At 41.1% G+C, this 14,244-nt stretch overlaps 1 protein-coding gene across 2 annotated transcripts in view; it reads left to right on the top strand.

Moving 5' to 3' along the window:
* Nucleotides 1-9,422, top strand: part of BPGM (bisphosphoglycerate mutase) — a 33,094-nt gene extending 23,672 nt beyond the window's left edge. The window contains exon 4 of one of the 2 annotated variants that reach the window (XM_010600443.3): nt 7,776-9,422. In XM_010600443.3, the coding sequence (XP_010598745.1) occupies nt 7,776-7,954 (179 nt within the window). In that variant the 3' untranslated portion in view covers nt 7,955-9,422. The remainder of the gene's footprint in view (nt 1-7,775) is intronic. The other variant, XM_003420868.4, reaches the window with a different exon arrangement.
* The last annotated feature ends 4,822 nt before the right edge of the window (nt 9,423-14,244 follow it).

Genomic DNA, 14,244 nt, shown 5'->3' with positions numbered 1-14,244 from the left:
CTGGCCAGTACTACAGCTCTGGCCACGTCTTTGGAGTGCTTTCCTATCTGGGCTTTATGTCTTAGAATTTATTTTCTTATTCCTTATAGCCTTTAGTTATATGTAAAAATAGATTCATATAATAAATGCAGTGACGTTATATTAATGATTGCTGGACCCTAGCAGCTAACCCCTAATAACATTACTTACAGTTTAGCAAACATTTGCTAAGTTTTTACAGTGGGTAAGGTACTGTTTTAGGAGCAGGGGTAATACCAAACCCAAACCAAACCTGTTGCCATGGAGTCAATTCCAACTCATAGCAACCCTACAGGACAGAGTAAGACTGCTCCATAGGGTTTCCAAGGAGTGGCTGGTAGATTCAAACTGTCAACCTTTTGGTTAGCAGCTGAGTTCTTAATCACTGCATCACCAGGGCAGGGATGAGTAAAACATGGTCCCTGTCTTCAAGGAAGTTTCCTGGGTGGTACAAACGGTTTGTGCTCAGATACTGAGTAGAAGGTTGGAGATCTGAAACCACCCAGTACAGCCACAGAAGACAGCCCTGGCGATTTATTCCTGTAAGATCACAGCCATTGAAAACCCTGTGGAGCACAGTTTTACTCTGACACACATAGGGTGGCCATGAATTAGAACTGACTTGAAGGCAACGAATTTGGATCCTCAAGGAGCTTCTGATAATTATGGGAGAGGCAAGTCCTTGCACAGCCACCCCCAGCAGGAGGCAAAGCATGCATGAGTGCTATAGTAGCACTGTAGTGTGATCATTCCAGTCTGCCTTTGGGTCCTCTCCCTGCCACAGCCACTTGGGGGAAGGGACTTGTAGGTACAGATCTGACTTTCTGAAGTTAGTCCTGTATGCAGAAAATGAGGGTGTTTGAATTTCCCACTATTTTGACCTTGAGTTAACCCCATCTAAACGTTTCTTTTTTTTATTATTGTTGAAAGTATACACAGCAAAACATATGCCAATTTAACAATTTCTACACGTACAATTCAGTGGCATTGATTACATTCAAGGTGCGCAACCATTCCTACCTCCTTTCCCAAGTTGTTGCCCATTAACACGAACTCACTGCCCCCTAAGCTTCCTATCTAACCTTTCGAGTTGCTGTGGTCAATTTGATCCCATATAGATGGCTCTTCTAAAGAGCACAATGCTCAAGGCAAACATTCTTTACTAAATAAGTTAACCCATTGTTCAGTTTAAAGAAAGCTTCAGGGGATATTATGGTTTAAGATTTAAAGATTATCTCAGGGCAACAATTCCAGCTTCTTTAATTATTTCTTACTTGAAAACTCACAGTTGTTCAGATTGATTGCAGTTAACCCCCAGGTGTCCCTACATGAAGATTCAGCATGTTAAAAACAATGGTCGGGGGTACATGACTGGGTGGCCACAGAGGGGGAGTGGTGGGGAAGGGTATGTGCAGGATGAGAACTCTGTGATGTTGTCCTTGAGAACATTTCTTGGTCCCTGTACAAAACATGCGGGCCAGTTATCAGACAGGGGGTGTGATATGTGGCCCCTCATTTTACCTTTCATATGATGTTCCAGCGAATGAGCTTGTAGTAGGATTTTAAATAATACAGCGTTGATTCCCTCTGGTTTAGTCCAGTGCAGCTGCATCTTCTAGCCCAAGGAGTTCTGCTCGCTTAGCTTTCTTAGAATGAAGAATGTAGGTTATGACAAAATTGAATAATGAGTAATGGCCTCATTGTGGTTTTTCCTAATTTGCTATTTTGAAATTTCAGTCATTTGGGTCTCCTTGACTGATGATTAGCCAGTCTAAGTATGTTAAATATTTGTAAGTAATTAGTCTGCTGTGTGAATGGCTTGAGTAGTCATGTCAAGTTCTCTATTTATTGGAAACATTTTTATTGCGCTGTCCTTCCTTTTCTAGGTGAATTATTAAAGTTCTGGTGGCCTTTGTTCAGTTGACTCTTTGATTGGGTCCATACAAAAGTAGGTTGTTAGCTAAGCCACAAGCGTGAGCTTAAGAGTGGGCCTGTTAGAGCTGGTTAGCTCTGAGGCCATGGTCATTCGAGTCAGCACTACGTGTTTCCCTAGCTCCTTGCTGGAGACCGAGAGCTCTTTGCTAGGGTCACAGACTGTAACCTCTGAACCTGCTCCACCATGATCCCGGTGTCTTATCTGTTACAAGGGCATCAGACAAATCTGTTCATGCCCTTTACCAGACCTAGAAACATGGGGACCCTGGGTCTTTCTGTCCAGTTAGTACCTGGCCCTTTACAAGGGCAGAGCGTGCCTGTAAACATTCCCCTCTTCCCTTGACACTGGCGGAAATTGCCAGCCCTTAAGTCCTGGGATTTAAAAGTAAAAAAAAAAAAAATCAAGCCCAATTTTACTGCCTAATAGTCTTGTGATTTGAGCAGGTTTTAACCTTTCTGGGTCTATTTAGTCATTTTTAGTCATGTTTTTCGAACAGCTTTATTTTTAAAGTATACAATTCAGTGACTCTTAGTATATTCATAGAGCTGGGCGTCCATCACCACACAATCAATTTTAGAACATTTTCATCACCCCCCAGAAGAAACTTCATATCCCTTAGTAATCATCTCCCAATCTCCCTACCCCTGCTCTGAACCCCCAGCCCTAGGCAACCACTAATCTACTTCCTAGCTCATAGACTTGGCTATTCTGGCCGTTTCATATAAATGGAATCATTACTATATGTGGTCCTTTGTAACTAACTTCTTCCACTTAACATAATGATACCATGGATCGTCCATGTTGTAGCATGTATCAGTACTTCATTTCTTTTTATTTCATTGTATAGAAGATAACACCACGTTTAAAGTATCCATTTATGAGTTGATGGACTTTTGGGGTGTTTCAAATTTGGGGCTATTACGAATAATGTTGCTATGAAGATTTGTGTACAAGTCTTTATGTGGACATATGCTTTCATTTCCCTTGGGTATATATGTTGTAGAGCCCCAGTGGCGCAGCGGTTAAGAGTTTGACTGCTAACCAAAAGATTGGCAGTTTGAATCCACCAGCCGCTCCTTGGAAACCCTATGGGGCAGTTCTACTCTGTCCTACAGGGTCATTATGAGTCGGAATCGACCCGACACAATGGCTTTGATTTTTTTTTTTTTTTTTTTGCTGTGTACCTAAGAGAGGAATTGCTCGATCGTATGGTAACTCCATGTTTAACCTTTTGAGCAGTTGCCAGATGGTTTTCTAAAGTGTCCATACCATTTTACACTCCCACCAACAATGTACGAGGATTCTAATTTCTTCACATCCTTGGCAACACTTGTTATAATCTCACTTGTTGATTATAACCATCCTGTTGGATGTGAAATTGTATCTCATGGTGGTTTTGATTTGTGTTTCCCCGATGGCTAATGAGTATCTTTTCGTGTACTTATTGCCTATTTGTTTACTTTCTTTGGAGAAATGTCTTTTCAGATCCTTTGTTTATCTTTAAGTTTGGTTGCTTATCTTTTTATTACTGAGTTGTAAGTGTTCTTTATATATTCTAGATACAAGTTTCTTATCAGATATATGACTTGCAGTTTTTTTTACCATTCTGTAAGTTGTCTTTTCACTGTCTTTACAGTATCCCTTAAGCATAAACATTTTTAAAATTTTAATGGTGTCCAGTTTATCTAATATTTTTGTTGCTGTTACTGTGCTTTTGGTGTCATACTTAAGAAGCCATTGCCTAGTCCAAGGCCGTGGAGATTTATATTTTCTTAAGAGTTTTATAGTTTTGGCTATTACATTTAAATCTTTGACCCATTTTGAGTTAATTTTTGTATATGGTGTGAAGTGAGCGCCCAACTTCCCTCTTTTGCGTGTAGATATACAGTTGTCCCAGCACCATTTCTTGAAAAGACTGTTCGTTCCCCCATTTACTTGTCTTGGCATCCTTGTTGAATTTCAGCTGACCATAAAGGAGCCCTGGTTGCACGGTGGTTAAAGCGCTCGACTGCTAACCGAAAGGTTGGTGGTTTGAACCCACAAGCCGCTCCATGGGAGAAAGATGTGGCAGTCTGCTCCTGTATTGGCCCTATTGACCATAAATGTCAGGTTTTATTTTAGACTCTGAATTCTATTCCATTGATCTATAATCTATCCTTACGTGAGTATTACAGTCTCTTGATTATTGTATTTTTACACAAATAATATGTGTCTTCTGTGTTTGTTTGCCAACCGTGCCCTTCACCTGCAAGGTATTTTTGTAAGTGCACTATGCTAATTTTTAAAAATTTATTTTTACAACAACATGTGAAAAACAACTGGCATAGTGGCCTTTATGAAACTACCTTGTGGGGAGGGGGGCATGGTTGGCAAACAAACATAGAAAGTGCACTTTTTTGAGTAAAAACTCGGTACTGCAGGTTTGTAGTAAATGTTGAATTCAGAAAGGGAGAGTCCTCCAGCTTTGTTCTTCCAAGATTGTTTTGGCTATTCTGGGTGCCTTGAGGAGGTGCGCTATGAATTTTAAGATCAGGTTATCAATTTCTGCAAGTTCTGAGATTTTGATAGGGATTGCGTTGAATCTGTAGATCAATTTAGGGAACATTGTCATCTTAACAACTTGTCTTCTATCCATGAGCATAGGGTGTTTTCCCATTTATTTAGGTCTTCTTTAATTTCTTTCAGTAACGTTTAGTAGTTGTCAGAATATAAGTTTTATACTTCTTTGCTTAAATTTATTCCTAAGTATTTTTTTCTTTAGGTGCTATTGTAAATGGAATTGTTTCTCAATTTCATTTTAGCTTGCTCATTGCTACTGTATAGAAGTATAATTGATTTTTGTGTATTGATCTTATATCCTGTAACCTTGCTGAACCTGTCTATTCTAATAGTTTTTAATGGACTTCCTAAGATTTTCTGCAAATAGAAATAGTTTTATTCCTTTCTTTCCAATCTGGGTGCCTTTATTTCATTTTCTTGTCTAGTTGCCCTAGTTAGAACTTCAAGTAGTGTTGAATAGAAGTGGTGAGAGAGGACAATGGGGGACCTGGTTAGTCATCTTAAAATAATGTCCAGAGTCCTAGTACTTTTATGAGGATAAATAGTTGGTGGTCCTCTGAAGTCACACAAGCTGTAAGTGGTGAGTGTGAGACGCTGATAGAGTTTAATTTTTGGTTTCTGCTGCCTCCATTAGCAAACTGTAGTCAAACATGGTCATTTTTGCTAAAATAGTTGTTTTCTAACTGATTTTTTGGTGAAATTTAGACTAATTGAAGAAATCTGTAGAATTTATCTTTCTCTTTCTCACCCTTCAGTGAACAAATACGCTTATAAACTCGGGAGACAGATAAAATCTGGGGACATACATTAATGAAAAGTCCTAATTTTAGGATTAACCTGGGGAAAAATGTAAAGGGGTGGGGGAAACAGAAAAGGGTGTTCTGGGGTTCACTTTCAGATTTTTCAAGGTTAAATAATTCTGTGGAAACCTAGTGATGTAAATGGGCCATGGAGAGAATCACTTTCGTTCTTGTGTCCTTGCACAGTAGGTGAATGTAAGCAGTAGTTCTATTTCTCAGCCCTCTGAAGCGCCTCTGCTTCTCTAAACTGTTTAGAATATTATTGGGGAACTGAGGTGCTAGAAGACACCATCTTCCTCATTTTATAAACAAAGAAATAATTCAGTAGAGGTCAAGTCATGCCCAAGGTCACGAGTATCCTTCCCCAGAGTATTAGGCACATAATAGAGCCTCAGTTACTGGCTAGTTAAGTGAGGTAGGCCTGGGACTTCCAGAGCGTGTCCCGGATTTGGGGGTCGCTTGGTTGTATACCACACACTGCTGAACTCTCCTTCTTCCGTCCAAGGGGAGGCTGTGGCAGCTGCCAGCAGCCAGCTGATAGGCTGGCCTGATGGAGCCCATGAGGGCTCTCAGAATCCAAGGCAGTCATATCCCAGCTAAACGGCTGGCTGTCTGCTCCGGATGTATCTGTTCTCACCAGCTTTCATTTGTGGTGGTAATCCTGCTTGAATACAATTGTGGGGAAACAGGGTAGGGGCTTGGCAGGGTAGAGTCATCTCTGAGTAGCCTACCCTAGAACTGAAAGACGTGTTTTTAAAGTAGGTAATAACTTTCTGTCTAGAAGAAAAAAAGAAACACTTAAGTGCTACACTTTTTTTTTTTCATGTTTGTTCTCTTTTAAATCCATCCCTCCTGTGCTACAACCTTTGCAATGGTGATGGTGGGAGAGTGTTTCTCTCTTTTTTTTTTCTTTAACAAGATAGAGAAAATGGAGGCCCAGAGGGTTACTTACCTAAAGTTAGATAGCTAGTATATTGAAGACGGCGTGCTAAGGGAGAAGATGGGGCGGTGATCTTAGAAGAAACACTGACTTCCATGGTAGGATTGAGTCTTTCCCTTGTTGCACATCTGTCTGGGTATGTATAGTTGGTAAGTGAGAGTTCTTTGGTAGCTCCTCTGGGCCTAGACAGGAAATTCTAGTTAAAGAATCACCTAGTGGTAGAGATCCAATACTGTGATTCTGAGGCTCTTGCTTGGGGCTCGTGAATGACCAGTGACCAATTAAAATGACAAAGTGCATTGATAACTAACTGGTAATAACTTATTCTGCCACTGTTATCCCCCAAGGAGAGACGAACCCTTGGACTGTCCTCAGAATGTGTTGAACTGCTTGACCTTGGGCCTTTCTATTAATATACAACAGAAGCATATGGTTAGAATTCAGAAATCTCTGTATCAAAAGTGTGTTCTTAAAGTAGGTAATGCTTTCAGTTGCCTTTTAATTTGCTCAACAGCATCTCTTTTCACCTACCTTGCCTTTGCCCATTTTGAGACACTTGAGAGACAGCGTGATATGTATTAGGTACGGACACCTGGGTTAGAATCCAGGCTCTGCCAGTTACTCTCTGTGCAATCTTGTAAAAGCTTCTATCCTCACAGGGTTACAGTGATGATGAAATTCATTACTACAGATAAAGTGCTTAGAAGAGCACCTGGCATGTAGCACATACTCTGCTTTTTGTTGTTGATAGTAGTCACGGTAATAACAATATTACTGCCGCTCTTACGACAATACCAACTCTCATGGTCAAAGGTAAATTACGTATAATTTAGCTATATTTCAAAAAGGATTGAAGGTGACTTGTTCGTTACACACACCTTCGCTCTCCTAGTGGTCGGGCTGGGACAGTAGGAGAATAAGGTCCGTTCACAAGGCGTGCCACAACCTCCTTTCCTGGATCGTTCTGGCTGTCGATTCTAAGCATCCCGGGGGAGCATTCTGGCTTGGCTGGATCTAGCCCAGCATCTTCCAAGCTTACCTAGTGCTGGGAAACCAACGGTATTCCAATCAGATGAGGTAGATTCAGAGATTTGGGAGAAGTCCTAATTTTAGGATAAACCTGGGGACAACACGTAAAAGGGGGAAAAAAAGAACAGAAAAGACACCTGGGGGGTTAACTTTTAAATTTTTCAAGGTTAAGTGATTCCTGTGGAAAACCAGTGACATGAATGTGGGCATGGGGAGAATCATTTGTTATTCTTTTAATGTTTGAATAGGGAACAGCCAGGATAGGGAACAGCCAGGAACAGATGGCCTCAAAAGATATTTACTGCCCTAAGGTTTAGGTTTAGAACTTGATGATGTCACTCTATCTAGGATTTCTAGGAAGTTCTTGGACTCCCTCACAATACCTGGTCTGGTTTCAAACATGCGGAACTAAGTAAATAGGCAGTTAAACAACCGGACAGAACTTCCTCCTAGGTTGTTGCTAACACCTATCTCTTCCTCTCCCAATCGACAGGTATCTCAGATGAAGACATTATCAACATCACTCTCCCTACTGGTGTCCCCATTCTCCTGGAACTGGATGAAAACCTGCATGCTGTTGGACCTCACCAGTTCCTGGGCGACCAGGAGGCAATCCAAGCAGCCATTAAGAAAGTAGAGGATCAAGGAAAAGTGAAACGAGCTGAAAAATAAAGTCTTTGCCGAGTATGGCCTCAGAATAGGTGTAAAAGCAGTGGCATATATTGTGTTATGGGTGCCAATCTCTCCTCATCTCTGTCTCTCTCCTCTCTGTCTCATGAATTTGCATTTTCCAGAGCTAGTCTGTAGGACAGAGTTTAGGGTAACTTATCTTTGTCTAGGTAATGGCTTTAGGATGCCTGAGTACCTCATGTCATAAGACTTAGGAGTTAACAGTCTGCGAGCCCTGTTTGAATTAGTCACCAACCTTAGTAACCAGTTGGGTTTGATCAAAGTCCTAAGTTTCTGAGATGGGAGAGTAATAAGTGAAGGTGCAGTTCAAGGGTTACATCATTCAATAAATCACCATTATTGAGTCACCACTGCCTGGCACTATTCCAAGCCTGAGGTCATGGCAGCAAACAAAAGATAAAAATCCTTAAAATATGCATTGTTGTTCACTTAACTGTCTTAATAGTTCACTTCACCTTTAATATTTACTAAGACTTTCTGGGATGGTGGTAAAGGATATTAGATAATTCACTATATTAAAGTATTTATTACTAGTCTTTTCCTCTACGAAAAGAGATCCTTCGGTAGTTAAGACCAGAGGCTCATTGAATGGGAACGTCACAGGTGGGTTCCTCTAAGCAAACAATGATGATGACAGTGTCAAAGGGCAAGAGGGCCTTTAACTGTCTATAGTTTAGGGACATCCTTTGGCATTTGGTAGAATTCCTCTTGGCCACTAGAATTAGCAGCACATAGACGACCATAGCTGTTTGTGCTCTTGTTTTTGTTTTTTTTTGTGCTTCAAGTTTTGGATCCTTAAAATTGGTTTAGAAATAAAGTTCTGGGACTGAAAATGACATCCCCAAAGTGTCTTGATATGTTTCATAAGTGAAGTCTCTGAGCTAGTCTATAACACTGTAAGAGTCGTGTTTATTTCAACACATAAACGTCTAAAACCCATGCTACTACTTGGGCTCCATTTCATCTTTAATTTAGGACTCTTGTAGTATTGGACAAGGAAGGTGGTTGACAAGGAGAAAGATGAAGCTGGCTTGCTCACAGCTGGTCACATCTGTGATGCACAGGCTGTGAAATGTGCAGGCCTTACATCAAACTCACTGCCGTCGAGTCAGTTCCGACTCATAGCGACCCTATAGGACAGAGTAGAACTGCCCCATAGAGTTTCCAAGGAGCGCCTGGCGGATTCGAGCTGCCACCCTTTTCTTTAGCAGCCATAGCACTTAACCACTACACCTCCAGGGTATGCCTTACACAGACCCTCTTTATTTATGAATCATAGTTTATATACCTTTATTCGCATGGATAACATAAATGGAATATTGGGGCCTGTCACATGCCTTTGTTCATCAGCTGAAAGGGAACATGACAGTATTTCGTGTAGAGTACCAAAAAAGGTATGGACAAAATTGATTGCTTATCAATCTTACTCTTTCCCACAGTATGTTTTTAGGTGCTGCAGGTGTGTCAGTTTTCATTTCTTTAAGCTATTGTCTCTTTCAAGGCAAGTAGCATATATTACAAGGAGGAATCCATGTAGAAAAATTGCAGCTCTAGTAGCTGCACAGCTGGTAGATGTTTACCAATTCTGTCTTGGTTTTCCTTTGGTGGATTAGTTTATTTGTATCCATTTCATATCAAACTGTCCTTTGAAGGAAACTACTTCCAAAACCCTTGGCTACTGCTTGGTCTCCGTTTGGTCTTTAGGACTCTTGTAGCAATGGATGAAGAAGACAGTTGACGAGAAATGAAGCTGGCTTGCTCACAGCTGGACACATCTGTTCTGCCAAGGACATGGAGTGTGCATACCTTACATTTCTGACCAAGGATAGTTTCTTCACTGCAAGCTGCATTTTTTTCTGCCATTTCTTAACCAGATGATAAGTCCTGAGACTCCAGAGATCGAGGTGGAGAATGCAGCTACCAGATCTTACTAGAAGTCTGAAACTATGGCTAGGCTGCAGCTCAGACCGTTGTTGAACCCCTTCATCTCTGGAATCAGCCCCCGAGTTTTTCAGCAGGAGCAGGGCCCAGTCTTAATGCCACTTGAGATCCTCCAGTTGGATACTCCTCCTGCTCCACGTCTAGATATCCAAGTTTAGGGGACGTGGACGCCCTGGCAGCATGATTTGCTTCTGCACACCAAGCAGTCGCTTTGGAATTTTCCAGGCTTCCTAAGATAGGGACCATTTTTGTTGACACTTTGTCTGATATAATTTGATTTTATTGTTTTTGAGATCTTGACTGAAATCTGAATAGACAATTTTGAAAACTTGGTGTACAGTTACTCTCAACAGCTCCAGCCCTTCAACCTTAGGACTGCCCAGTGAACCGGTTTGCTCTGCACTGTCAACAGGAAATCAAATAGTTTGGGTGCAGAAACCTTGAAGGCTGCCAATCTGCACCCTAATGTTGACATCTCCTAAAGCTGGGCCAGAAAGTAGGGATGTTTTTCTATTAAAAAGAAGCCAGCCTGTGCTAGAAATTTGTTCCTTGGAAAGGGCAGCTTTTGTCCCGGGTATATCCCCCTGCAAGTATGGGCATGCTCTCGGGCCAGCTGGCCCTGTTCCTCTGCCCAGGATGAAATGATTGTCCCAGTCTGAGTCCTGTGTGGTAAGATGGCACAGGAACAAAGAGCAGCCTCATCTGCTCTTGAGTTTTAATTTTTAAATATCTCAGGTCAAGTGTCCTAGTACACTGAGAACTGTTTTTTTTTAAAGCACAAGTTCTGCTTCAGAAAATGGAAGTTTTTTGCATTCCCGAGTGCTCATTTGAACGCTGAATTAGCAAAGCGTCCTTGGGTAGGATTTGTTATTGTTAGGTGCTGTCGAGTCAGTTACAACTCATAGTGACCCTATATACAATAGAACAAAGCGCAGCCCAGTCCTGCGTCATCCTCACAATTTTTTTTTTTTTTTTTTTTTATGGGCCCATTCTCATAGCCACTGTGTCAATTCATGTTGCTGAGGGTCTTCCTCTTTTTGGCTGGTCCTCTACTTTGCTTTTCTATTTTCTACTTTGCCAAGCATGAGGGCTTCCAGGGTCTGCTCCTGCCTGATAACATGTCCAAAGTAGGTAAGATGTAGTCTCACCATCCTCACATTTAAGGAGCGTTCTGGCTGTGTACTTCCTCCAAGACAGGTTTGATATTCTTCTGGCAGTCCATGGTATGTATATTCAATATTCACCAACACCGTAGTTGAAATGCATCAATTCTGCATGATCTCAAATGGATTCTTCCTGGGCAAGTCGTGAAAGGACAATTTCTTGATGTGATCTGGTCATTTCCAGGCCCAATCAGATTCTCCTGTCCACTCTTTGCAGATTATTTTGCATCTTGGATCTTGACTGTTTTTTATTAAAATGCACTTTAATGACCAAGGCTGTTTGTCTCCCGGCCTGGGAAGCCTCCCTGTGCCCTGTAGCTTTGAGGGGAAGAATGCTTTTTCCAGTCAGTATGTAAGCCTGTTAGAACCAGTCCCTGTTGGGCAGCAGTCAGCCAACTTGGCCAGAAGTGAAAATCCTTCTATGGTCACATTGCCACTGCCAGAGGGGTCAGAGATGAAATCCTTGTTTTCCTGCCTACTATGTAGCTGTAGTTCTTGTTGTCCTAGCCCCTTAAAATATTTTGACAAAACGAGCTTATTAGGGATTGAAGAAAATTGGTTGAGGTGGGGGAAACAGCTCTCCTAGAGAATAGACTCATCATCCCTAGTGTTGTTTTAAATATATATACTTTTACAAAAAAAAAAGTGTAAGAATCTCTTCAAGGTTTAACCTCCCTCTCACCCAGAAAGACTTTCATATCTTCTTCCCTACATTCCCCTTCCTCTCAAACACTCCAAAAGTGCATCAACATGGCAGACTCCATCACGTTTCCTGGGTTGTCTTTTGCATAGTTGGGTTTTTGCAAGTTTTGGTCTCACTTATATAACATCCTTCATGGTATTAAATCTCGCCTTGCCTCCCAGCAGACCTGGTTTTTGAAGATGCCGTGCTGAGCTGTAGCCAGAGGGCTTTCACACTGGACTAGGAAGGGAATTGAAACCACTGGTTTCAAGGGGAACATGGAACACCAAAAACATAAGAAACCTAGTCATGCGATGGAAACCCTGGTGGTGTAGTGGTTAAGAGCTACAGCTGCTAACCAAAAGGTCAACATTTCAAATCTTCCAGATGCTCCTTGGAAACCATATGGGGATGTTCTACTCTGTGCTATAGGGTTGCTATGAGTTGGAATTGACTCAACAGCAATGAGTTTAGCCATCCAATGGTAATATAGTCGTCCAATCTCTCTCAGATGACAAAGTTCTCTGGCAAATTAAAGACAGAATTGAAATCACTCCCACAGTTGGTAGAGTTTTGTTTATTGGAGGACAGTCTAGCTCTACAGTCTAGCCTTTAAGTCCCTGGAATCTTAAGTTGCCAAAAAATGTATAATGGTCCTTTGATAATTTCTAAAAGGTAAGCTAGAGTGTCACACTACATTCTATATACACATAATAGAGCCCCATCTTACTTGTTTGCCTTTAAGTCATTTAAACTTAAATTTATGCTAATTTGATAGGGATACACTTAAAAATATATTGATTACAAAACAAATTTTGGATATCCACAAAAGTAGAGAGTGTGACTAGCAGGAAGAAACTCAAGTTCACTTCCCCCAATGACTACATCATTAACTTAGGACCGATGTAGTGTAGACTTGCTCATGCTCCTCCCACCACCCCACTGGAGTATTTTGAACAGATGCCAAACATCAAACAGGGTAGATTTTGAAAGGAAAACAGCTCAGACAGTCTTCAGTCAGTTAAAATGGAAGTTTTCAGTGATCTATGCTGAACCTTTGTCCTTTTTTGTACTCAAGACAAACCCAATGGCAGCTATTACAAAGTTGTTCGATTTACGTTTTGACATAGATGTAGTCTATATTGTCTCTGGTTGTTACCTAGAAGCATGTTAGTCTGTTATATGTGACTTCTGCAGGATAATGTGAAGCAACTTAGTGCCTTCGGTATTCAAGTGTTTAAAGATGAAAACGTTCCCGAGATTATTGCTAATAAGTAATTCTGAAACTGTTTTGCTGAATTTTTTTAAATGAGTAAATTTATTGATGATGTTGGAAATCAGGTTTACTATGGGAGAAGGGATATTGTTGCTGATGTCAGATGATCCTGGCTGAAAGCAGAGAATACCAGAAAGATGTTTACCTGTGTTTTATTGACTATGCAAAGGCATTCGACTGTGTGGATCATAACAAATTATGGATAACATTGCAAAGAATAAGAGTTCCAAAATGCTTCATTTCGCTCATGAGGAACCTGTGCATAGGTAAGAGGCAGTTGTTCAGACAGGACAAGGGGATACTGATTGGTTTAAAGTTAGGAAAGGTGTGCGTCAGGGTTGTATCCTTTCTCCATACCTATTCAATCTGTATGCTGAGCAAAAGAGCCGAGAAGCAGGACTACATGAAGAATGGGCATCAGGACTGGAGGAAGACTCATTCAACCTCCGTTATGCTCATAACATAACCTTGCTTGCTGAAAATGAAGAGGACATGAAGCACTTAATAATGAAGATCAAAGACCACAGCCTCCAGTATGGATTGCATCTCAACAAAAAGAAAACAAAAATCCTCACAACTGGACCAATAAGCAACATCATGATAAATGGAGAAAAGATTGAAGTCAAGAATTTAATTTTACTCAGATCCACAATCAACACCCATGGAAACAGCAGTCAAGAATGCAAAAGACACATTTCATGGGGTAGATCTGCTGCAAAAGACCTCTTTAAAGTGCTGAAAAGCAAAAATCTCAACTTGAAGACTAGGGTGCACCTGACCCAAGGCATAGTGTTTTCAATTGCCTCATATGCTTGTGAAAGCTGGACAATGAATAAGGAAGACCGAAGAAGAGTTGACACCATTGAGTTGTGGTGTTGGCAAAGAATATTGAATATACCATGGACTGCCAAAAGAACAGACAAACCTGTCTTGGAAGAAGTACAACCAGAATGCTCCTTAGAAGCAAGGATGGTGAGACTACATCTTATATACTTTGGACATGTTGTCAGGAGATGTCAGTCATTGGAGAAGGACATTATGCTTGGTAGAGTACAGGCTCCATGAAAAAAGAGGAAGACCCTCAACAAGATGGATTGACACAGTGGCTGCAACAATGGGATCAGGTGGAATAATGATTGTGCAGGCACAGGACCGGGCAGTGTTTCATTCTGTTGTACATAGAGTTGCTATGAGATGGAACCAACTCTAG

This window comes from Loxodonta africana, chromosome 8 (genome assembly GCF_030014295.1).
Source record: "Loxodonta africana isolate mLoxAfr1 chromosome 8, mLoxAfr1.hap2, whole genome shotgun sequence".
NCBI classification, from domain to species: domain Eukaryota; kingdom Metazoa; phylum Chordata; class Mammalia; order Proboscidea; family Elephantidae; genus Loxodonta; species Loxodonta africana.
The sequence above is the reverse complement of the archived record's forward strand: the minus strand, read 5'-3'. Positions and strand labels throughout refer to the sequence as shown.